Genomic DNA, 23,111 nt, shown 5'->3' on the forward strand with positions numbered 1-23,111 from the left:
CTGTAGAATTTAATTAGTTAATTGAGGGAGTAATTTTGGCTTTAAGAAAAGGTTCCTGGAGGACGGTCTGTGAAGAAATTCTAGCTTATGGCTTTCCTTCGCTTTTTCAAGTTCCATGTCTGGAAACTGATCCTGGGGAAATATGTGATCAAATGTAAAGAGGAGGCACACACAGGGTTTTCACTGCAGTGCTGTTTTATAAAAATGAAGTGTTGGAAAGAAGCAAGGCGGTTATCAGATGAAGGACTGGGTACGTGAGCTATGGTATGTCCACAGGATAACGAGCTACCGTGCATTGGCTGAGAATGATCCTGCAGATATGCACGACCACAGAGATGGTCCTCTGTCATCCTGTTCAGTGTTTCTGCAGCATCTGAAGTTGATTGCCCACCCTCTTTATAAGACACTCTCTTCTCCTGACTTCTGAGGGCCACACTCCTGGTTTTCCTGCTGTCCCCTAATTTCTTCTCCCTCCCTTTGTGTCCCCTCTACTTCTTCAGTGTGACCTCTAACGTTCTCTCTAGGTGATGTCCTCTTGTCCTATTTCTGGAAAACCAACAGGCACGTCCACGCCACACTTCTCCCCACTCCAGGTTCAGGATCCACTTGTCAATACAGCCTCTCCACGTGGCGTCTAGATGCAGGTCGGAACAGAATTCCTAATTCCTACGCCCCAGCTTCGTGTTCTCCAGGGCTTTGCCATGTCAGTGAACTGCACCGTCAAGCCCCACATCTGGAAATAGAAGTGGAGCCCTTCTCTACTCTCCCCCATGCCCGTCGGGACTCTGTGTCCAAAATATCTCTGGAATTGCGGGTGTCTGCCCGCTCCACTGCTACCTCCCTCCCCCACCTTAACTTCAGCCTCTGAACTGCCTTCCTCAATGCTTCTGGATCCTGTCATTCTTCTGCTTAAGACTCTTCAATTGCTTCCCAAAAGACTTGAGAAAAAAATCAAAGGTGCCCCTCCCTGCAAAACCCGGTTCTTTTTCCTTCTTCCCCCAATCCTCTCGTGTCCCAACCTGGCCTCCTTTCATTTGCACACGGCAAGCTCCTTCCTTCTCCCCAGAGTCTTTGCACTTAACGTCCCCTCTGCCAGGAATGCTTTTCCCTTCACTCCTTCGCTGGTCCCTTTCATCCTGCAAATGTCAGCTTAAACGTCACCTCCTCCAAGGAGTCTTCCCTGCCTACTCCTCCTTCACTTTCTGTTTGTGTTCTTTAAACCTCTGACCAGTCTGGGATTATCTTCTTTATTTACTTATTCACATCTAATGCCTGTTTCTAGCAGTCATTGGACACCACTCCTCACATCTGATTGCCGCCTGAGTGATCTGGTTTCTCCTTAGATCAGCCTCCCTGACAGAGCGCCCCCCAAGCAGGCACCCCGCCCTCCCCAGCACAGAGCAGCACTCAGCTCATCTGCACAGGTGAGACTTCTCGAAGCGTCAATTTTCAGTTGCAAGACACCTCCAAGGGGCCTGAGCATGGTCCTTATCTCATTGAAACCAATGTACACGTGGCATAAACATAACTGGGAAAAGCGAATTTTTATTCCAGCTTTATTCTGAAGGAAGAGATACCCAAGAGCTGGAGGGAAGTCATGTGATTGCTTAGACGCATTTTTACAGACTTGGTGAGGGGTCATTGGAAAACAAGCCAACGTCAGAGACATCCCCATGAGGCTGAATTACATCCAGCACTTGGTGAACAGGTATATTTATACTCTCTCACTCCTTTGTATCTTTTTGATTTTTTACTCAAAGCAAGCCCTTCCATTGCAATATGTGAGTAAGAGTCTCTGCCGTCACATTTCAGGGATGCCTGTGGTGGCCGGGTTCCCTCTCCTGCTGGCCTTTCAGGTTTGCCTTGTTGGCACCCAGACTCAGGGCCCACCCAGTGCTTCCTCTTCGTCAGGTGAGGCTCTCTGAGGCCCCTCTGCTTTGTGGCCTGATTCCGTATTTGAGCATCAAGTCTTGGCTTCCTGCTCTTTGGTGTCGCCCCCCAACCGCCTGCCCCCGGGGCCATGAGTATCTCCAAACGACACCGTGATGACGTGTCTGCTCCCCCCTCGTCTCAGACATCCCCAAGGCCACGGCCGAACTGGGTTTTGCATTCTGTGTCCAGTTCTGGAACGGAGGCTGGCAGCCAGGAGGTGCTCAGGAATGTTTGGGACTTGAAGCGACTCCAACTGCAGACCCTGATGTCACACGCTCTTCCCATCTGCCCCTCCCGGCCACAGCCCGCCGCTGTCCTCCAAGGACCTGGGCTTGTGTGATCTGGGTGTGCTTTTCCCTTCCCACAAACTTCCACGCTGAACCACCTACAACTGGCCCTGGATCCTCCTGCCAGAGATTGTTCTTTTCCGTGTTGGAGGGCTATGCCCTGTCACCCCCCCCACCCCTCGCCCAGAGGGCACGTCTCCACTTCCTAACCAGGGTCCAGAACCACGAAAGCCGGTCTCCAACACCATGCAGATGGACACTGTCCAGGTCGCGTCCCAGGCTCTCCTTTCTCCCCCAAAGTCACGACTCGCTCAAAGAAGAGACAAAAACAGCACCCTGCATCCTTTTGTTTTCTTGTCAGGCCTTCAGACTCACTGAAGACACATTCTGAATTCCTTCTGGCAACAGTGGGGGTCTTGCTGGGCAGGGTGAACACATACCCTACTAGGTGGCTCTCTGATGCTAACTATGTCAGATGTCTTTTGGGGCAGGTATCTGATGGAAAAGCACCCGACGGATATTCCCCTGCCTCTTCCTGCTAATGGAACCCCACTATGTTGAGGCAGTAAATGGGGACCCTTGATCTCAAGGAGGGTGGGATAAATGATTGGTCTAAAGTTGTAATTCTATTCCCCCCTGGACACTTATTGGTCAAAGCAGACCCAGTTGTGACCAAAGAGATATAAGGTGGAAAGGTGTTCAATGAAACGACATAGCCCCTCTTCTTCCTTCTTGCCTTCAATCCAAACTTGATGGCTGGAACCACAGCAGCCGTCTTGGGGTCATTAGGGAAAGGTCAAGAGAAATGCAGAGCCACTGTACTACCTACATCTGGGGTACTTGATATGTAAGAAAAATAAACCACTATTTCTGTAATCCACTGTGGCTGGCTTTTCTACTACCTGCTACTAAAAGCCTTCTGATGGCCACTTCTTGGCTGAATGTGACTTGCTGTGGAATGCTGCTTGAGGAACGGTAAAGGAATCTAAACCATGCATGGTGGGGATCCCTTCCCCTTGTGTACTTGTATTTGACAAGGCTCATTTCCTCCTAAAGAGTACTTTAGTTTCAAAATAAGCGCAACTGACATTAGTTTCCTTGCAAGGATTTGGGGTGAATTGGTTACCTGCCTTGACATTGCTAGAACATGCTGGAATGTGCTACAACAAGGAAAGGAATTCACTGTTTAAGGAATTATTGAAATACTACTGTGCTTTAATTGCAAGATTGAAGAGTCTGTCTCTTAGGACAGAAATCAGAGGAATCAGCTCCTAGACTCACTCTTTCAGCAAAATCAATACTCATGGGTGGCTGGGTAAGAAAGTTAAGAGATGTGGACAGTAAAAAATATCTTAAAGTTCAGTATATTTTGCAGTCACGTGAGGAGCTGAAATCCCTGGAAATCCCAAAGCAGTGATAGGTCAGTGGTGCAGACTTTAACTTCTCAGCCTCACTCGTGCAAAACGGTCTCCGTCACCCCATCCACATAATAACCATGATTACGTAACAGGTCGGCCGTCTGAGAATGATATTCGGTGCCGTGAAAGCTTCCCCTAGTTCTTCCCGCAGTTTCACCTGTGCATGAGTTATGATTCCAACCCACCCCAGGCTGGACCAAAACCAGCTTGGGAATTTGCGGCTCGTGTATCCGTGGCCCTCCCACCTCCTCCCTCCTGTGGGAGCCCGGGTGCCCAGGCTGAGGGGCTGATGACCTCAGAATCCGGCCTTCAGCACAGGCTCGGGGAGTAGCCTAGGAACCCAGGTTCTCTCGTCTGACATCATAGGAGGGTCAGTCTTTGGAAAGGAGAGGATACAGACTCTCTAGTTCTTGCTCCTTCCCATCTGAAACATCCTAAAGGACACCCTTGAGGGTAAGGACTGACACAGGCTTGTCATGAAGCTGCTTTCATTTCCTCCTGCCGTGGTTTTCACGAGCAAAGCCAAGGAGATGTGGAGAGAGGGCTCCTTCTAAGACTGACAGACGGTAAACCACCCGCGGGTCTCCTTTTTTCAGGTTTTCTGCACAAAAGCAGCAGAAAAATTTCTGAGGTCAACTGTGATCTTAACTCGCTTTTCCTTATGGCAGCATTGTTAGCAAAGAGCAGGAACACCGAGCAACACTTAGGCACCTACTGTTTGCTGAGGCGGAGCATTGGTTGTGCTAACCATGCCATGAGTGTGAATGGGAACGCTTCTGCAAGTTTTCTTGTGCTGCACGTAATCCCCAAGGACGTGAGGGGAAAATGTCACCACTCCACGTGGCGACCAGGTCCAGGTGGATCCCACGAAGAGGTTCTTCCTGACCTCTAGCCTCTGACCTCTGACCTGCGGTGTTCCCAGGCATCTTGATCCCTTTCAGCTTGCTGATAGCTGTTATTCAAAGACGACTTCCTTCTTATTTTTATGGGTCAGTATAGGGTCTATGCGTCTTAGAGCAAGTTCCCCCAGCTGTCTCCCCCCTTGCCCTCTTGGACAGAGGAGAGAGAGGCGACAGAAGTATCTTAATACCCTGGATAGTGTGTAACGTTTATGGTCCATGTGATATGCTCCCCACCGCCCCAAATTCTGAAAATCACAGAGACATCCTAGGACACAGACATGTCGCTCCAGCAAAGGGCTAGCACTCATTTTGCTGAAAATGAAGACTGCTGGGCTCTGTAATTCTTTTTCTAATTAAAGGTATAATTTATTATTATTATTATTTTCATATTCTTTTCCATTATGGCTTACTAAAGGATATCGAATAGAGTTCCCTGTGCTCTACAGTAGGACCTTGCTGTTTGTGCTTCTTTTTCTAGCTTATTCTTAGCTTTAGATAATACCACGAAAGTCGTTTACCTACAGCATCACAACTACCTGTTTCTGAGGTGTTCTTTCAGAAGAAGTAGGTGTATTTTCACATCACTCTACTTCCGCAGATCAAATATTTGAAAAATGTAACAAGAATGCATGACACACCCAATTTCTATTTCCATTTCAAACACAGTTGACATGCTCAGAACCCATCTCAAAAAAGGTGATTTGGACATTGACCCAAATGCAAATGTTCCCGTATACTTAATTTGGGCAATTTTTTAAATCTATCAAAAAAAATCACTGATTTTTCAGAGCTCTAAGATTTTCTTGAATGTTAGGCAGAACTTTAATGGGTTAAAGGTCACTGACATGCCTTCACCTCTGATTCCTGGGATATACTGAATACATGGTGTTCGGAATATGCCAACGCGGTCTGGACAACTGGAAAAGGTTCATCAAATCTTAACCATGACCTTGCCCATGACTGACTGTGGAAAGGCACAGTTGCCTTACACTGTCTAATCTGGATAAAGACAGCAAGATAACAGGGTCCCCAAAGGAAGCCCACCAGGCCAGCCCAAGGGAAACGGTCTCTGCTCCGTGAAAGCTGATTTAATTTCTTTGTTGAGATGGACAGAGGGTTCCTGAGAAACGCTAGTTGTTCCAAGCTGCCCCAACATTTCTCTTTCTTTCCTAGACCCTGACTTTGTTCTTTACTGTACTGTCTCTACCACATAGCAAGGGGAAATTGGAAGAGGAAAAGAGGTACTTACCAAGAAACTTGTTCATCATAAATGAACTGTGAAAAAAAATAAAAAGGAGAGAAGATTAGACAGACACACACACACATACACATGCACACACATGCTTTATAACTGCATGTTATCCGCCCTTGTGGCTGGCTGGTGGGAATTGGGGCTGGGGCCGGTTTGGGGTGTGAAGCATCTGTGGGCAAACTCCCCTCTGTGCTGGCTTAGTCCCTGGTCAGTGTTCGTGGAAGGAGGTCTTGTTGGCAGACTCGGGTGGGCATCAGGCCATCCCAGCCTTCCTGCAAGTTCTGTCAGAGGATGGAGTGAGAGGGAAGCATGCCCAACCTCGTTATTTGTAGAATTTCAGATCTGGAAGGGGATGCGGGGCTTGGTGGGTGCTTGCAAACATTAGTCACTTACGGGTCCCCTGGAAGCTGTCTGTATGTCTCTGCACATCGTACAGCACCTTCGAGCTTTTATGAAATCACCTGAGCTTCTATGGAGATTAGCGAGGGTCAGAAGCAGTGCAAAGGGCCAAACAGAGACCCTCCCTGATCAGTTAGGAGCCGAAGAAAACACACGACAGGACTGAGTTTAAGTCCTACTCCACATAGCATCTAAGATCACTTCTCATTTGGGGGGAAAAAGTGGTATAATCCTGGCCCCTTGATTTATACGGGAAACGGAGCTGCAGTGAACGAGTAATTTCCCTGGGGTCGTCCAATTAGCTGCAGAGTTGGTCCTAGAACCCAGCCCTGGCTCCTAACTTCGTGTTCTTTCCATGACACCCTTATTTGCCCAGATGGTATGGTGCTGAAACCAAATGAATGCCCTTCTATTTCATTCAAGTAGGAAGCTGTTTCTTCCCACACTCACAGGACGTGACTGACCTGAGCGCGATCATCTCTGAGCAACTTTCGTTCAGGGGCCCCCTGGAGACTCTCAGGCAGAAGCATCTGGGTGTAGAGGGTGATTACTGCACCCAGGTGGTAAACTCGGCTAACAACGGGACATCGCTTCAGTCCCCGGCGATGACAGTGACCACCAGTTGTGAGAGACACAGAGAAAACCTCAAAGACCAGCAGGTGCAGCTGAAAAGGCGCACAAGAGGACCTCCCTCCAATCGCCCCAAAGGAGCATAGAGAAGGATGAGGAGAAAGGAGCCACCCTTTTCTTTGTAACTCACTCTTCCCAACAAGACACTGACAAAGACATTGGCTTCATCAGTTTTTGCCGCTTTGTCATCTGTCATTATCGGATCCAACAGGGCGGCATTTGGATGAAAATGTCAGACCAGAGTGGGAAGAGAAATAAAGAAGTAAAGGGAACCGCCCCACAATCCAGGCTGGATGGTATGGAATTCATTCCCAGGAAGGCATTCCCAGCCGCTATTACATAATTGCTAGCTTTCAAAAAATCCAAGAAATCATGGAACAGAAGCAGTGATCTAAGTTGGAAAATGTTTTCTATTAATTGAAGTTAATTCAATATCAGTCTTGGGCAGCAGGCTGGAACAATCAATTCAGAGCCACTTAAGAGAGCACAAGATACTAGTAAAGAGTTGATTAGATCACCAATTTAATGTTCCTCTCTGGGGAGGGCAGCTAACACTCCGCAATATGCAAGCAGCTCTGAAGAAGCCTTATTTTGTGCCACCTAACTGACAGGTGAAAAAAAAAATCAGAATGGGCTTAATTGTACAAAGGATTCCAAAGTGAGAGCAGAATTTACAGGGAACACAATAGCAGAGAAATAGTGAGGCATGCCTGGATGCAAACGTGGTGGGGGGAGGGAACCAGAAACTTCCAAACGACAGAGGCAGCGATGCTGGTCCCTGACCACCTGGAGCCCTGAGGCCTCAGCTACCCTGTGGCCCACGAGTGAACACGGTCTGGGTTTGACCCCGCTGCTTCAAGAGGATTGGGTGGAAACACGAGAGCCTCCAAAAAAGAACAGTAACATTGATAAAAGGGACTATAAATCAGGTCTTTGAGAAAACCTGAATGGAAAGAGGCTTGTGTGTGGTGAGGAAAGAGACCTGCCTGCAGAGTCTGGTGGTGCCTGGAGGGGGCCTCCAGCTGACTGTCACCCACCCAGAAGGAAACCCGCACTGTTCACAGACTGTTCCCCTGGGAGACCACATCTCCGGACCACGCCGACAGAGCATGGAACCGGCCTGTCTGAAAACGTACGACGACAAAGGTGGTGACTCTCACTTGGTGTTGTCGATGGTTAGAGCGGATTTCTTATTCCTTACAGATTTTATTTCATTTGATTCTCCTAAGACGAGCGTTGCACATCCCTCCGTATTTTCATGCTCACTCGGTGAGTAAAAGAAGACAAAACAACTTCCCCACCCCTGCTGGCTGGGTGACTAGGGTAGAAGAGAACCTGAAATCACACGCCTTGCCCCACCTGACACAAGAAACTGCGCCCCCAGTTCCAGCCGGTCCCCACTAGGTGGCGCTCACGTCCCGGCCCCGCATCCCAGCGGCCCGGCCCCGGCAGAGATGTTGAGATCAAGTTGGACCAAGTCCCCTTGGCGGCTCCATGAAATCTCCTGGGAGGTGGGCAAGGGCCCCTGGACAGACCGCTTCCTGAAGCGGCCTGCGGCCAGCCCACTGCCATCACGCGGCGGGGTGACGTTCTGGAGGCAGCTCCTGCCCGGTGCTCTGAGATGGGGCCGGGTGGGTCCCTCAGTTACACCACACGCAGTCCCCAGACCTGAGCGCAGCGGTCGGAGGTGCCCCACCCTTTTCCCAAGTGGGATTTTGCAAAGGAGACTTGGGAAAGCAGCTCTCTCTGCTCTGCTGGTTGTGTTTGGGGCGAGGCCTCTATTGCCCCACCCCCCGCCAGGCCCGCGTGGGTGCGCTGATCTCTGGGCCCCAGATTTGCTGCATGGCTGGTCAGGGACCTGCTCTCTGACCCATATCTGGTTCCTCCAGAGCAACCCCCGGCTTCACGCTAAGCTTTCCACGTGTTCCGCAGACGAGCTAAATGGGAACTCACAGGAGTGAATCTGAAAAAACCCTCTTTTCCTCCAGGCCTCCGCGAAACGTTTGGGTACCATGGAAACCAGCTTTTCAGCGCTGGTGTCTGCTCTAGAATTCTTCCGAGAGAGACAGGATTCCATTAGGCAGGTGAATCCCTGGATGACCGAGCAACCCAGGGAACTCAAGGTGGAACAGCAAGGAACAGACAGCCGGTAGTCGCAGGCGAGTGGGCAGGAGAGGAGAGGCCAGGCTGGCCCCGCAGCGCACGGCGGCCCTGGGCTGGCTGGTTGTAAGCGGTAACCATGGCGCTGGGCGGCTGCTGTGCTGCAGCTGAGACCTCGTAGCTTGTACAGTAATCTCTGGCACCATCAGAATTTTAAGCAGTGAAGGTAAAAGGAGAAAATCAACACCATCATTCTCTTTCAGGAGACTGAAACCTTGAACATCTTCCCCGCGTTGCTGGGAAGGGAAACTACTCCCCCCGCCCACCCCACCCCCCCACACACGGCGTAGATGCCCTCAGATGTGCCTACTCGGCGTCTTGCATTCCTCCGGCTTCAGGGACAGGGGTGCGGGTGGCTTAGCGGAGCCCAGGCGATTCCCTCTGAGGGGAGGAGTCAGATGGAATACACTGGAAAACAGCTGTGAGGCACAGATACGGTTTCCAATTGGAGGGTAAATCGTGATTCTGACATAAGCATCTCCAGCTGGCTGACCTGACGGTGCTGGGGATGCAGGAGGGTAGCAACTAAAGGCAGGGCTTGAGCAGAGCTGGACATCCCATATCAACCTGCAGGGCAGGCCACAGCAGAAGAAACAGTGATGAGAGGACCAATTTAGGATACAGGAGATGACGGTTGTTAAAGCAAAAAGTTATGTTCACTCATCAGTGCAAAAACACAGGCGAGGAACTAAAATGTCCAAGTTGCTGTCCTCGGGAAAGAGCAAGTCTCCTGGAATCCCGTCCAGCCAACCCGATTCCCGGCTCTAGGAGCAAATGCTCGGATGCCCCGGCTCCCTCCCTGACCCCAGCACCACTTAAGAGCAGCCCTGCCTCTTCACTGTGGCAGGGATTAGGGAACAGGGGGCCCCCTGGTTTGTTTGAGGAAATTGAATGTTCTCTCACATCCTTCTGTGTGAGAATCTTCTGGCTGCCAGAGTCATTCCCGTTTTGCTGGGGCCCCGAGACGTAATCATGAACAGAAGGGCCTCAGGGTCTCCAAACTGGAGAAGAAGGAAGGGCCTGAGGGGAACGGGCCGTGGAGGACAGCGGGCACCAGAGGACAGTCAGCAGGGTACATGTCAGGCACTTTCCTCTCACAGAAAGGGCGAGATAAGGAGATTTAAGATGGAAAGACTTCCAGGAGAGGGAGGCAGACGTTCAGTCTCCAAATGTAAAGTAAGCGCTTCCTCCGGGCGCCCCTGTGAAGGTGGACTTCGTGGTAGGTGGGGTAAAGCCAGACTGTACGAGGCAGGTTTTGTTGGTGGGAAAACCTGAATTCTTTGCTGGGCTGATGCAGCTGTACATCTTATCCTCCTGCTCTGGTTGGCCTGAGAGGTTGCAGCTCGCTCACCTTGAGCAAATCCCTGGATTCCTGGAGCCTTGGTGTTGCCATCTGTAAAATGGGACTCCTATCACAGCTGCTTGCGCAGTGGTGAGTATTGAACTAGGAAATCTCCATCGACCGACCCAACACTGTACTTAGTCCCGTAGGAAGTATGGAGTCTATGACTGTTAAAAGTGCCCGTGAGAATGTAGGTATACTTCCTCTGGAAGGATTTGCTCTCTACAACTGTGCTATCCAAGCTGATAGGCACTAGCCACATGTGGCCTCATACATTGAAATTAATGAAATAAGGTTCAGTTCCTTGGTTGCAATGGTTGCATTTCAAGAGTACAATGGCTAAATGGGAAAAGAATTTGAAAAAGAATAGACACATGTATATGTACAACTGAATCACTTTGCTGTACACCTGAAACTAACACAACATTGTAAATCAACTCTACTCCAATATAAAATAAAAATTTTTTAAAAAGAGCTCAAAGGCTCACATGCTTGGTGGCTATCATATTGGACAGTGCTGCCTAGGCTGTCTCCGGCAGATGGGTCAGCTGAGTTGTCTCTCTTTATCAGAGTGGGGGGTTGCACTGAGTGAGAGGGCAGTGTCACCTCGGATGAGCCTTGCTGCTGTGCCGGTGCTCAGGTTGCCCTGAGGGGCCCCCCAACTGGCCCTTCTCCAGGTGGGCAGCCCCTCCTCCCCCAAGCTGCATTTGTGAGCCTGTCTGTTATCTGGAACCTGTCTCAGAGGCCTCTCCATACCCCCTGGAAGTTTCCCTTCTCTTGGTGCTCAAAATCCCCCATCTTGAAGCAGAGATGAAGGGTAAAAATAAAGTATTCCTCTTAGGGCAGCTGTTAGATTGACGATGTAATGAATCATTTGCATTTATGTAAATTACATGATTATGTAAATTACAGTAACATTTCAATAAAAAAGACTGTCTGTCGGGTCTGCTGGAATTTGGAGAAAGAAGATGGGGAGGCTGGAGCTGCCACAGTCAGATGGGGGTGGGTCCTTGGTGTGAGAGACAGCAGCAAGAGTGTCCATGAGGGTCTGCAGACTACCCATCGTGTAGATGCACACAGGACATGCTCCGAAGGACCCAGGATGCTCTCAGAACCTAAACAGCGACACTTCTCTTGCAGAAAGAGACCCAAGTCATGGGGTGAGCTTCCTGGGCCATGTCAAGCTTCTCCAGGGCCTGATGCTTCACTGTAGAGAATGTCACCTGGGCTAAAGGGGGATGCCTGATGGGGCAGGGGAAGGGCGCTGAGAGACAGGCGCTGTACGCTTTTGCAATTAGAACTGCTTTAGATGAGAGCATGTTCTTAATTTCTTCCGCTCTCTATTTATCTTTATTTTTTCGCTCTCTCTTTAAAAAACAGCAACAACAAACAAACTGGAAAATAGCAGAGAGCAAAGGTCAGGTAAATCCCAGATATCGACGTGAACTGAGTCCCCTGTCTCTAAGTTAACCGTTTGAAGCTCTGTTGGTTTCAGAACACCCGTGCTGTGCTTCTGCTTTTTGGCCTGGGCCTCTACAGCAGCTTCCATGTCAGCTGTTTCAGAATCCAGGTAGTAACGACCCCATCAGCACTCCCTGGACCCGTGGCCCTAAGCCTCCCTGGAGACGTGGTCTTTCCTGCTCTTTGGATCCCCAGCCCTGAGGGACTGTCCTCGGGGCTCCTCCCTGTGGGCAGATGTATTTAGAAGTGGCCTCTGGTCCCATTTAGTCTGGACTTGCCCTCCGGGTGAATTAGTTCTTCATTGCGGCACCTCAGGGGACTGCCTTCTGAACATTTCAGAGCCATAAAAAGGGGGAGAGGGTAAAAAAAAACCCTAATAGTTAAAATAAATTATTCAGATAATTATTGGTAATTATTTGTGGGTAGGAGGAGTGTTCTAAGTACAGGACTTTTCAGTGCCCATTGCAGAGTCCGATGGAGAAGCTTTGTGTTATACAAGGAAAACCCAAAGAAAAGTGATGCTGTTACCATGACATTAGGGAACACATAGAAAGAGGAGACTAGGAAACCTTGACGGAAAGATATGGCGTGTGGAGCAGCAGCCTGGGGCTGGCGCACGGAAGAGATCTGTGGACATGGACGAACCTCCTTTGCTAAGCGCTGCTCTTCGGGTATGAGGCTGTTTTGCTCTTCAGGCTGGTTTTAAGTCTCATGTGAAAATGACCCCAAGAACGAACAGCCCTCAGAAATCCAGCCAACCAAGCTGCCATGATCGTCCCCTTTCGAGACGATCCTCGCCTGCAGCAGACGAACATCTGAGGAAATGGTGTCCAACCGTGTTTGAGGTTGAGTTTCTCCAAGCACAGTGGGTGCCGCTGGCATCAGAATCACGGGGGAAGATCCTGGTTGAAGTGAAGCTTCCTGGGTCCAACCCCAGGATCTACTGAATTAGAATCTCTGGTTTGCATGTTTCCAGGAGACATGCTGAGCGTTTCCTGTGCTGCTGAATTTGGAGGAACACCACTTAAAGTAGAAAGAACCGAGACCAAACCCTGAGGACCCAGACGTTCTCTTTTCCATTACTTCCTAACAGTGGAGAAAGGTAATTTTTCTCGAGATCATAAAAATCTAGCCTTGACGTCAGGTCGGTAAATACACAGTCCAATCTCTAGGTCACAGCAAAGAATCACTTGCTTTTGACTCTGTTGCCATCGGAGGGAACACAGAGCTGCTGGCATCCTGCGAGCAGCTGAGTCAGCTCTGATTCATCCCCAGCAGGTGATTGCTTTGCCCAAAGACCCCGCTCGGGTGAGCGTCGCCCACAGCCTGAGGATGCAAAACCGCTTTGTTTCTTCACACGTCATTAGCAACAATTACATTTGTTCTATCTTGAACACGGCCAGATAAATGTGACAGAAGACAGGTTATTTCACACACGGTCCAGGAGGTGTCTATGTGAAAACAGTGAAACTGACACCAGCAAATCTGCCGACAGGCGCGACGGGCGTGGACGCTGCCGGGTCCGTGCTCCCAGGGGGTCTTGTTTTTTTTTTTTTCCTTTGGTATACATTTATTTACTTATTTATTTTTGCCTGTGTCAGGTCTTCGTTGCTGCGTATGGGCTTTATCTCTAGTTGCGGCGTGCAGGGGCTACTCTTTGTTGCGGTGCGCGGGCTTCTCACTGCGGTGGCTTCTCTTGTTGCAGAGCACGGGCTCTAGGCGCATGGACTTCAGTAGTTGTGGCACGTGGGCTTCAGTAGTTGTGGCTCTTGGGCTCAGTTGCTCCACGGCATGTGGGGTCTTCGACACGGCTCAAACCCGTGTCCCCTGCATTGGCAGATGGATTCTTAACCACTGCACCTCCAGGGAAGTCCCTCCCAGGGGGTCTTGGACTGTGTGGTTCTGGCTCATCGCCTTGTCTCTAGGAGGGTGGACACCTCCTTCTGGAATTCAGTAAAATGGAGAACTGCGTTCATTGACACCATCCACTAACACGTCTCTTGAAAAATGTAATTTTCAGAAATCATCCTAAACTACCCTGACAGCAGAAGAGCAGAGTACAAGTGAGCCGTATGGGATCGGGCATCACTGGACAAAGATTCTGCAGAGCGTGTTTGAGCAGTCTGGGCTGGGTGAACAGAGGCTTCTAGATCTGGCGGTGATCGTACCTCTTCCACAGGTACAAGAACATAGAGCTCATAGGTGTCCTTAAGTCTGCTGACCGGGAATTCAACAGACACACTGTGTTTTCAGTCCAACGTGTACGTCGGAGCACTTCTGCCCTTGGGGGGCTGGTCTCAACCCTCCTGATCGTCAATCGCCCCTGGTATGAGGGTGCTGTGGTTGTAAACCCAAGCTCTTCGCTTGGAGCTGCTGTTGACTTAACTAACCCATCTGATTCCTTGGGGAAAGTCTTGTATTAAACATCACTTTTGACTTATTTGTATATAGCTTTATAATTAAATCTAATTTATAATTAAGTTAATTATTTATAATTAAATAATATACAGGTAAGTGCTTTGTAAACAGGTAAGTAAATCCTTCAGAGGATCTATTTCCGTTCTGTGCGTAAGGAAACTAAGACCTGGAGACACTGATTTCTCCAAGGTCATTAGAGCTAGCGAGAAGGGGACCCGAGTTAGGAGCCAGGTCTCCCGATTCCCATGTGTTGTTCTGACTTGCTGCCCTTCTCCTAGACGGCTCGGCTTGCCAAGCTAAGGGATTTGGGTTTGTCCCCACAGGACATGGAGCCGCTGATCATATAAACACAGGACTGGCATTTGCAGGTGTTCTTTGTCGAGACACCGTCTGGACAGCTCTGAGGACTGACCAGGGAGGGGGTGGGCAGCTGTGATTCTACTCGTTACATTAATCCGCAATGAGCTTCATCAGTGCAGGCCAGAGATGCAAAAAGCCTCAAGGAAAACAGGCTACGGGGGACACACTGGGGAGACTTTTACAAAGTGAAAATCCACAGGACACTGATGCCAAATGCGTATGTTGGGAGTTGGGGGGAAGGTCAGTTTAATATCATTCCCAGGCTGGGTAGCTAGGGTAGGAACAGGGGCTGAAATAAAGGAGGAGGGTCCAGTCTTGGGGAAATCATCCCAAGTGTAGAGACACATTGGGTCTGGGGCATGAAGGTGTCTAGTAGAGAGTTGCTTACCCACTGCTAGGGACACAGTGTAGGCGTGTCCACGTGAAGGCGGTAATGGCAACGGGTACTGTGGGACGGGCAGGGCGTGTCCTGGGAGAGTGCACAGAGTAAGGGGGAGAAGGAAGGTCCACACCCAGGGATGCTGAAGGAAGTTACAGAGGAGCCCATGAGGAAAGTGAGTGCCAAGGGTCGGGAGAATCGTAGGAAAACAGCAGGGGATGCTCATGGAGCTGGGGGACCAGAGCCAGCTCCTGTTCTGAGCACCGGACCATCAGGCTGGGGTTCTGAGTGATCAAAGTAGCCGCCTCCACGCACCTGCTCCACTTGGAGGAGCCACACGTCACCCCAAGCTGAGAAGGATGATTGGGAGATAAGAGGCCAGGGATCCAGGCGAGGTGCCCATCACACACTTACCACGATGAGCGCAACCACGGACAGCGTGTAGTAAATGGAGTCCCTCAGCAGGCACCAGGAGGACAGAGCCACAACCTGGAGGAAAAAGGGAGAGGAGGTGAGAAGCAGGACATCGACTGTGCAAGGGACACAGCCTGGCTCCTGGAGCTGTGGCCAGTGATGACCCAGACACACAGTCTAGCATTTGTGTCTCTGTCCCGGAGACCCAGGCCATCTGCCAGCTGATAGGAATTTACTTAAGTCTTTAGGCATAACAGTCTGGGTCTCCTGAAAATCGGATGCCAAGATGGGGTTGAACCTGCAAGGACTTCATTAGGGGGAGATGCCCAGGAGAGGAGACCAGGAGTAGGCCGGGGAACCGGGAGGCTGCCCAGCCATAACTCGGGTCTGACCCCCAGGGGAGAGGGAAAGCTGGGTAGACGGACAATCTGAGGCAGGTTCTGCACAGCCGAGCCAAAGTCCCATGTCTCCCAGGAGCCCGCCAGCCTCAGCATCCCTAACTCCACGTGGACCATAGGAGTTACCCGACCCTGGGTCCTTGTCAACACTCTACCCAGGGCTGGGCAGCTGCCACCCTTCAGAAGAGGCGCGGACAGTTGATTTGCAGTCTCCCCCCCACTCCCCGCGCCCTCTTCTCTCCTCTCTATTGTATGCCAGGCCTTGTGGGCACTTGACCCCTGGCTTAATCAGAATTTTTAAAAGATTGATTTGCGTATTGATCTGGAGAAAACATTATCTTAGCAGTGGGGAGCTGTCCCTTTAAAGATGTGGTGAATCTGCTGAGGCCAGTGGACACTTTGCTGGAGGATAAGCAGGCTTGGCCTCCTGTGTGCAGACTTCCTGCAGGAGAAGGAGGCCCCTGGTGCAGAAGGAGGGGCGGGGCCCCGCTGGGCATTGTGGGAGGAGGGGCTGCGGGGAGGGGTGGGGGAGGAGAGAGGGGGAGGGGCCCAGGTTAAGATCCGTGCTCTGGAGAAAGAGTCACTTCTCCTCTGCAAATCCTTCAAAGTCTCTTTTGGAGCAAAAGCTGGTATTTTTCCTCTGCTCTGCAGAGTAGGTCCATTTTTGCAGACTCTCCCAAAGGAGCCTGGGAGAGTCCCAGTGCCCTGTCGGAGTTGCTTCCTGGGCTGTCACTCACAGTCCCTCCCACCTCCCTAGAAAAGTGTCAGCCACCCCAGGGCCACAGGACACTTCTAGCTGCCTTTGCCCTTGGCCTCAAAAGCGGAAAAGGACACAGCAAATGCCACCTCTCAGCTGGGACAGTGACAGGCACACGGTGCACCAAAGACAACAGGAAAAGGGATTCCAGGGACAAGGCTGCCTTTGGCACCTCTCCCCTCCCCTACTGCTGTGTGCGGCTATGAAGAAAGGATCAGGCAAAGTCAAACCAGAGAGGGCTTTCTGGATTCAAATAACATGAAAGATATCACTTAAATAGAACCATAAATGAATAATGAGGCCAGCTTCTTTTCATTAACGCATTCTTCCACTGCTGTAGGGACACTGAGGTATTTTCTGTTGCTAATTTTGCCTTATATGGATGTGTATTTGCAGATCTAAGTTACAGATGACAGGGTTGTCAAGAAGAGAACTTGTGCCACGAGAATCACTTTAGAACAAACTTTACCCTTTTATCATCTCTCCTTGGACCGTATAGTCTCAGAACCTGTGACCATCACTTACCGTCTATGGAACAGAACAAATTGGACTAGACTGTTCATTTTCCATCAGGTCATAAAACGTGGTGAATATTTTAAAATTTATTATAGTTAGGCTAATGGACTTAAAACATGTGGCAAATATCAATTCTGAATTTTCTTAAAAAATCACTTGGGCTTTTAATTAAAGATGGCAGATTGAACACATACCAGTACCTTTGCTCTTTCTTGTTGCACTATAACAGGGTAACAGCAAAAGGACTGTTTTTTTGTTTGTTTTTTTTTTTAACAAGAGATAAACCTGGGAGGAAAGGAGAATAGAAGAGCTGATCAGAGCAACGAAAGTTTGGAGGCTGAAAGCAGAAGAACAATTGGTCATTCAGCAGGCAGTGGGCCAAGCTCTAGAGGTGATGGTAAATGTGGCCTGAAAACGGGATGACCGTGAGACTGTTTAAGAATTCAATCCCAAACCTCCTCCCTCTCTTCAAGCAGACCAGTGACTGCACATCCCTCACCTTATCAGAAACAGGAGACCTGGCATTTAAAGAAGAGAAGTTCCAGAAAAAGGAGGAGAGGAAATAATCAAATAAATAATTAAAGATTCCCAGAAGTTAAGGATGTGCATTTTCCAGCACAAAGGACAAAATGATGCATACCAATGCACGTCATTGTGAATTTTCAAAAGGCCAGGACCAAAAAATGGTCCTAGAAACTACCAAAGAGAGAAAAACAGGAATATATACAAAGGATCAAAACCAGAATGACATTTTATTTCTCAACCAAAGCACTGGAAGCTAGAAGACAATGGAGGAACGCCTTCAAGATTAGAAAGGAAAATGATTTCAACCTGGAATTCTACACTCAAACAAATTGTTCATTAAGGGTGAGAGAAGACTAAAAATAAAAGTTTAATTATCTCAGAAAAAATGTAATTCCTACGTATCTTTTCCCAGAAAGCTACTGGAGGATGTGCTCCACTAAAATCAGGGAGTAAAACAATTGTTACAGAGAATTATGTTACAATAAACCATTAAACCAAACAATAAAAATCTATCATAATAAGTGAAGAAGATTTCCAAGATGGTGATGAAGGAAGATTCCAAAATGATGGTAAAAGGAGAATCCAAGATGAAATTTTTGCAGCAGGTCAGAAGACTCAGACGAAATGATGCCAGAAGGACAAAACTGATGGAAAATCTTATGATTTTGAACCCACGGAAAAGAGACTGGAGATCTCTGGGAACAGAGCATAGATACCTCAGCAAACAAACAACAAAAAAAAAAGACAGTTCTAAACCATGGGGAAAACAGAGTTGTGCAGGAAAGGAAGATGAATCATTACTCATTATTGGCTCAGCTATAAACAGTGGTCACATAGTCATAATAAACACAGCATAAACTACTGTCTAAGCAAATTTATGGTGTAATTGTTTGGGGAGGACAGAGGGCTGGGCAATCGGGGTGGGCAGGGCTGGAAGAGACCTTAACCTTCCTCTTCCACACTACTGTGAAGCCATGGAGCATTCTGGAAACTGAAAAGTCAAGTAACTGCCATAGAAGCACATTATTTGCAGACACTGAGCAAGTGTCAGGAACAACCAAACTAGTGGAAAGTAGCTGCTTCTGAAGGGTGGGACGGGAAGGTGGCTGTCTTTCATAAGCCTTCTGGAAGTGGTTGCCTCTTTAAGCTCTGTGCATATAACTTTAATGAAAACAAAAACTAAAATAAGAAAGTATAATACAAGTTATCCACTTAGATTTACTCCTGCAAGAAATGCACCTCACGCTGAGCCTAGATGTCAAATCTGCATGGATAGTGATCTATTTTTATCTCTTTATAAATAGAATAGTTTTCAATGTATAGACTATCTCCAAATTTCAGCTCCAGATTCAGAGCCTACATTTACCAAAACCAATTTTTAAAAAATTTATTTATTTAAAAAATTTTAAATTGAGGTATAGTTGATTTACAATGTTTCAGGTGTACAGCAAAGTGATTCAGGTATATATATATATATATATATATATATATATATATATATATACATACAAACACACACACGTATATATTCTTTTTCAGATTCTTTTTCATTACAGGTTATTACAAGGTATTGAATATAGTTCCCTGTGTTATAAGCAGGTCCTTGTTTTTTATTTTATATATAGTAGTGTGTATCTGTTAATCCCAAATTCCTAACTCATCTCTCCCCTCACTTTCCCCTTTGGTAACCATAAGTTTGTTTTCTATGTCTGTGAGTCTATTTATGCAAAACCAATTTTTTCTATAGAAGCAATGAACTGGAGGACAAATAAGGAGGTAAATTAGGGAATAATTTTTGTTTTGTTTTGTTTTTTTAGGGAATAATTTTTCTCCACACTCTAGAAGGAATTAAAGCATCGTTGGTTCTGCAATATCTATAGTGAAAGCTGTGACCATGACCTCATGTCCACCTCTACCTTCCCTTTCTGTGACCACTACTCACCACAGTAGTGAAGATTTACCTGACACTTCCTGCAAACAAGAGGACTGGAAGGGTTATTTCATTCAATCCTACAGCAACCCCAAAAGGTGGGCAGTGTCACCCTCATTGGCCAGCAATCTGGACCTGACCAAGGTGAAGCCTTGACCACGGTCGTACAACTACCAGTGGGGTGGGGGCTTGGATGTGAACCCAGAAGCCTGGGTCTCACGGCCCTGACCCGACACTCTATGCTACAATGCGTAAACAGAGGCAGGGTAAAAGCAGATACCCATTTGTGACACCTCCCATGGAGATATTTTTTTTCTCCATGACATTAAGCCATTAGGCAGGTGCGTTAGAGATGGTAGCCAAAGGAGGGAAGAGTTGGAGGTGAGAGACCAAAAAGCAGCTACCACAGCTCCATTTAAAAATATACTGCTCTAAAGAGACTCAGGGCAAGTTATCAAGGCAGAAGGAGTGACCACAGTGACAATAGACAGGGATACAGATAGGGTGTGGACATATTCCAGGAGGGAGAGAGTCAGTTAGAAAACTGGGAAACTACTCCATTTAGCTAGCGTTTTTTTTTTTTTTTTTTGTAAAAAACACCAATACGGTTCATTGTTTGCTTATGGAATATTTTGCTTTTCCACAGATGTGGATACACTGATGCTTGGTTCTAAGCCACTCTCTTTGCTCCTTGGTGAAGGGGCTTTTATCTCGAGAAGAGGCCAGCAACCATCTGACTCATTCGTTGGCAGGGAGGGATCTGTCAGCACCCCTGCATCAACATGGGAGGGAGGCTCTTTGGCATCTGTTGGCAGGAGTCACCCAACCCAGAGCGGGGGAGATGGTGATGAGAAGACAGTGCTTCCTGAGCACTTTGCGAAGTGAACAGGGGTCCTGGGAGAGAACCAACAGTGAGTAATGCTGCCCTTGACCTCATTAATCAATAATACAGATGGCACAGATTATGAGAGGCCATCCACCGGCAGACTCCTCCATAAATTAAAACCAGAGGCTCTGTTTTCCCCTATAGCTCTAGGAATCCCTCCCAGCTGGAATTTCATCTTATTTCTTTTCTATTTCTGGAGTGCATTTCACTCTTTTTCTATTGAATATATGCAGCTTCTGTTTCCTTCTTATAATTTCATGTAGCTTCAGAGTGGCAAGAGGTGAAAAGAAAAAAAAACAATCCACACTTCCAAAACAGGAAAATACCTTCTCCTTTATTCAAATGTTGAGTGATAATCTGGAATTCTCACTCCTTCCAGGAGGTTAAAATTAATTATTCATGACAAAACGATATATTTTCTGTATATGGATTTGTATTGCAAATCTATATACAGCTATTGCTATATATGGTAATATACACACATACATATGAACAGATAGCATATATAATAGGATTTAATATTTATGATTTTTCTTGATGGAGAATGGAATTTGACATTGCAGACACATTTTAAAAGGAACAAATACCCTCAACCTGTGAGCACTTTGCCTTTTTAAAAAGCCATTGTAGCAGTCAGAACACCATAATGGTTACATGACATAAAACATAAAACTGCTATCGTTTCAGAGAAATGTTATTTCACACAAATTTCATGGAAAAGGGATCTGAAAATCATAACATGAGTTTTGTTCCAAGCTTTTGAGCTGACACAGTTCCTACAGCCAATTCTTATCTCAGGAAAGACAGCCATGCAATGTGGAGCAGGGATGGGGGCTCTGGGGTGTCCCCCACATGGTATGAGGGTGACCGGTGGTGCTAGGGGTCAGAGCAGGTGAGGGAGAGGTCTTGGCGCTACCGTCTGTTCCTTATTCAAGTACACTTTCAAAACACTTTGATCCTGGGAAAAGTCACCGAAATACAAATGGCTCCTGCTTTCTGGGAATTTACAGCCGAGAACGGACAGTAATAGGTCGTGATAATTGGGATTGACTTATATACACTAATAAGTATAAAATTGATAACTAATAAGAACCTGCTGTATAAAAAAATAAATAAAATTAAAAAAATAGGTTGTGTAAAAGACAATAATAAGCTTTTGCAAAATACAGTGAATGTCCTCTTATTAATCTTTGCAAACAGGAAGAGGAAATGAAGTCATATTTTAAATTTTATTTTTTCTAAGAAAACCCATTCTGAGCTCTAGCTTTACTTAAGGAAGACAAATGACAAGTAAACAAGCTGCTACTGGAGATACATTTAAATAAAAACAAGGCCACATCAGGACCGTGCAGGCACACAGTAGTCTCCCGAATGCTCTTCACTGATCAAGCTGAACAATAACCACAGATGCTCTAACGACCTGAAGTGCCTGGGATGCAGCAGTGCCTTCTCAATCATTCAAAACATCAGGTGCAGGAGTTTTCACGTTGGATGTAAGTGTTGCCTGCTAGGCCTTCAAAACTTGGTAGCTCAGACTGTTCTTGCACACATGAGAATTAAGGGGGGTCAGTTCCGTCTTAGGGGAGGACTGCACCAGCTGTGCTCCTGGAGCCCATTGCCTAGTCACCTAGGACCAGGTGCGGGGTCTGCACTCACTGCCAGGCATTGCTGTGCCAACCCTAGGGACCAGCACTAGGTACAAGTTTGCTGAATAAAAGTAAGGCATTTAGGGTAATTTCATGTAAGCGGACGTGTCAGCTTGGATTTACCCAGAAGCAGAGCCTGAGGCAAGGATTCGAATGCATATGGTTTATTTGAGAGGTGATTCTAGGAAACACTGTTGGGGGAAGTGAGGCAGGTAATGAAAAGGTAATAAGCAAGTCACAGCAGCAGGAGACTGGGGCATGATCCTGGTGGGGCGCTCTGGGGGACCTTGGAGAACATGCCTCTCTCCTGTCTCATCCAAGGGGAGAGGGAGTTGGGGTATTTATCCACCTACTCCCACCAGTCATTGCTTCAGGGCTGCACCTGTATTATTGATTCCCTGGCCAAGGAGGGCCCTCAGACAGAGAAACACAGGTTCTGGTAAGGGGAAGTCAGGCCAGTGGGAACTGAAACGGTAAGGGTGAGGGTCATGGGTGGGGCACCAGCAGTGTCTGCTTTAACCCTAAACGTGGATTTACATAATAATCCAATAATCAGAGTAAGCATTCCTAGACACACACACACACACACACACACACAGAGTTTTGTAAGCCTAAAAATACAACTCGTGTATATACCACATCTTTATCCATTCATCTGCCGGTGGACACTTAGGTTGCTTCCACGTCTTGGCTATTGTAAACAGTACTGCAGTGAACACTGGGGTGCAGGCATCTTTTCAAATTATAGTTTTCTCCAGATATATGCCCAGGAGCGGTATTACTCAGCCATACAAAAAGAATGAAATAATGCCATTTGCAGCAACATGGATGGACCTAGAGATTGTCAAACAAAGTGAAGTCAGACAGACAGAGAAAGACAGACATCATATGATATTGCTCACATGTGGAATCTAAAAAGATGATACAAATGAACTTACTTATAAAACAGACCCACAGACATAGAAAACAAACTTATGGTTACCAAAGGGGAAAGCGGGGGAGGGATAAATTAGGAGTTTGGGATTACCATACACACACTACTATATATAAAATAGCATATATATACTATACAACCTACTGTATAGCACAGGGAACTATA

The 23,111-nt window shown here is 47.6% G+C and overlaps 1 protein-coding gene across 1 annotated transcript in view; it reads right to left on the reverse strand.

The window, feature by feature from the left end:
* Positions 1-23,111, reverse strand: part of SLC24A3 (solute carrier family 24 member 3) — a 459,120-nt gene that overhangs the window by 42,299 nt on the left and 393,710 nt on the right. Inside the window, exons 7-8 of the mRNA XM_029222127.1 lie at positions 15,355-15,429; positions 5,789-5,814 (exon numbers count right to left, since the gene is read on the reverse strand). Of these exons, the coding sequence (XP_029077960.1) occupies positions 5,789-5,814; positions 15,355-15,429 (101 nt within the window). The remainder of the gene's footprint in view (positions 1-5,788; positions 5,815-15,354; positions 15,430-23,111) is intronic.

The sequence above is a fragment of the Monodon monoceros genome, unplaced genomic scaffold (assembly GCF_005190385.1).
Source record: "Monodon monoceros isolate NGI ecotype Baffin Bay Population unplaced genomic scaffold, NGI_Narwhal_1 Super_Scaffold_13, whole genome shotgun sequence".
NCBI lineage: Eukaryota > Metazoa > Chordata > Mammalia > Artiodactyla > Monodontidae > Monodon > Monodon monoceros.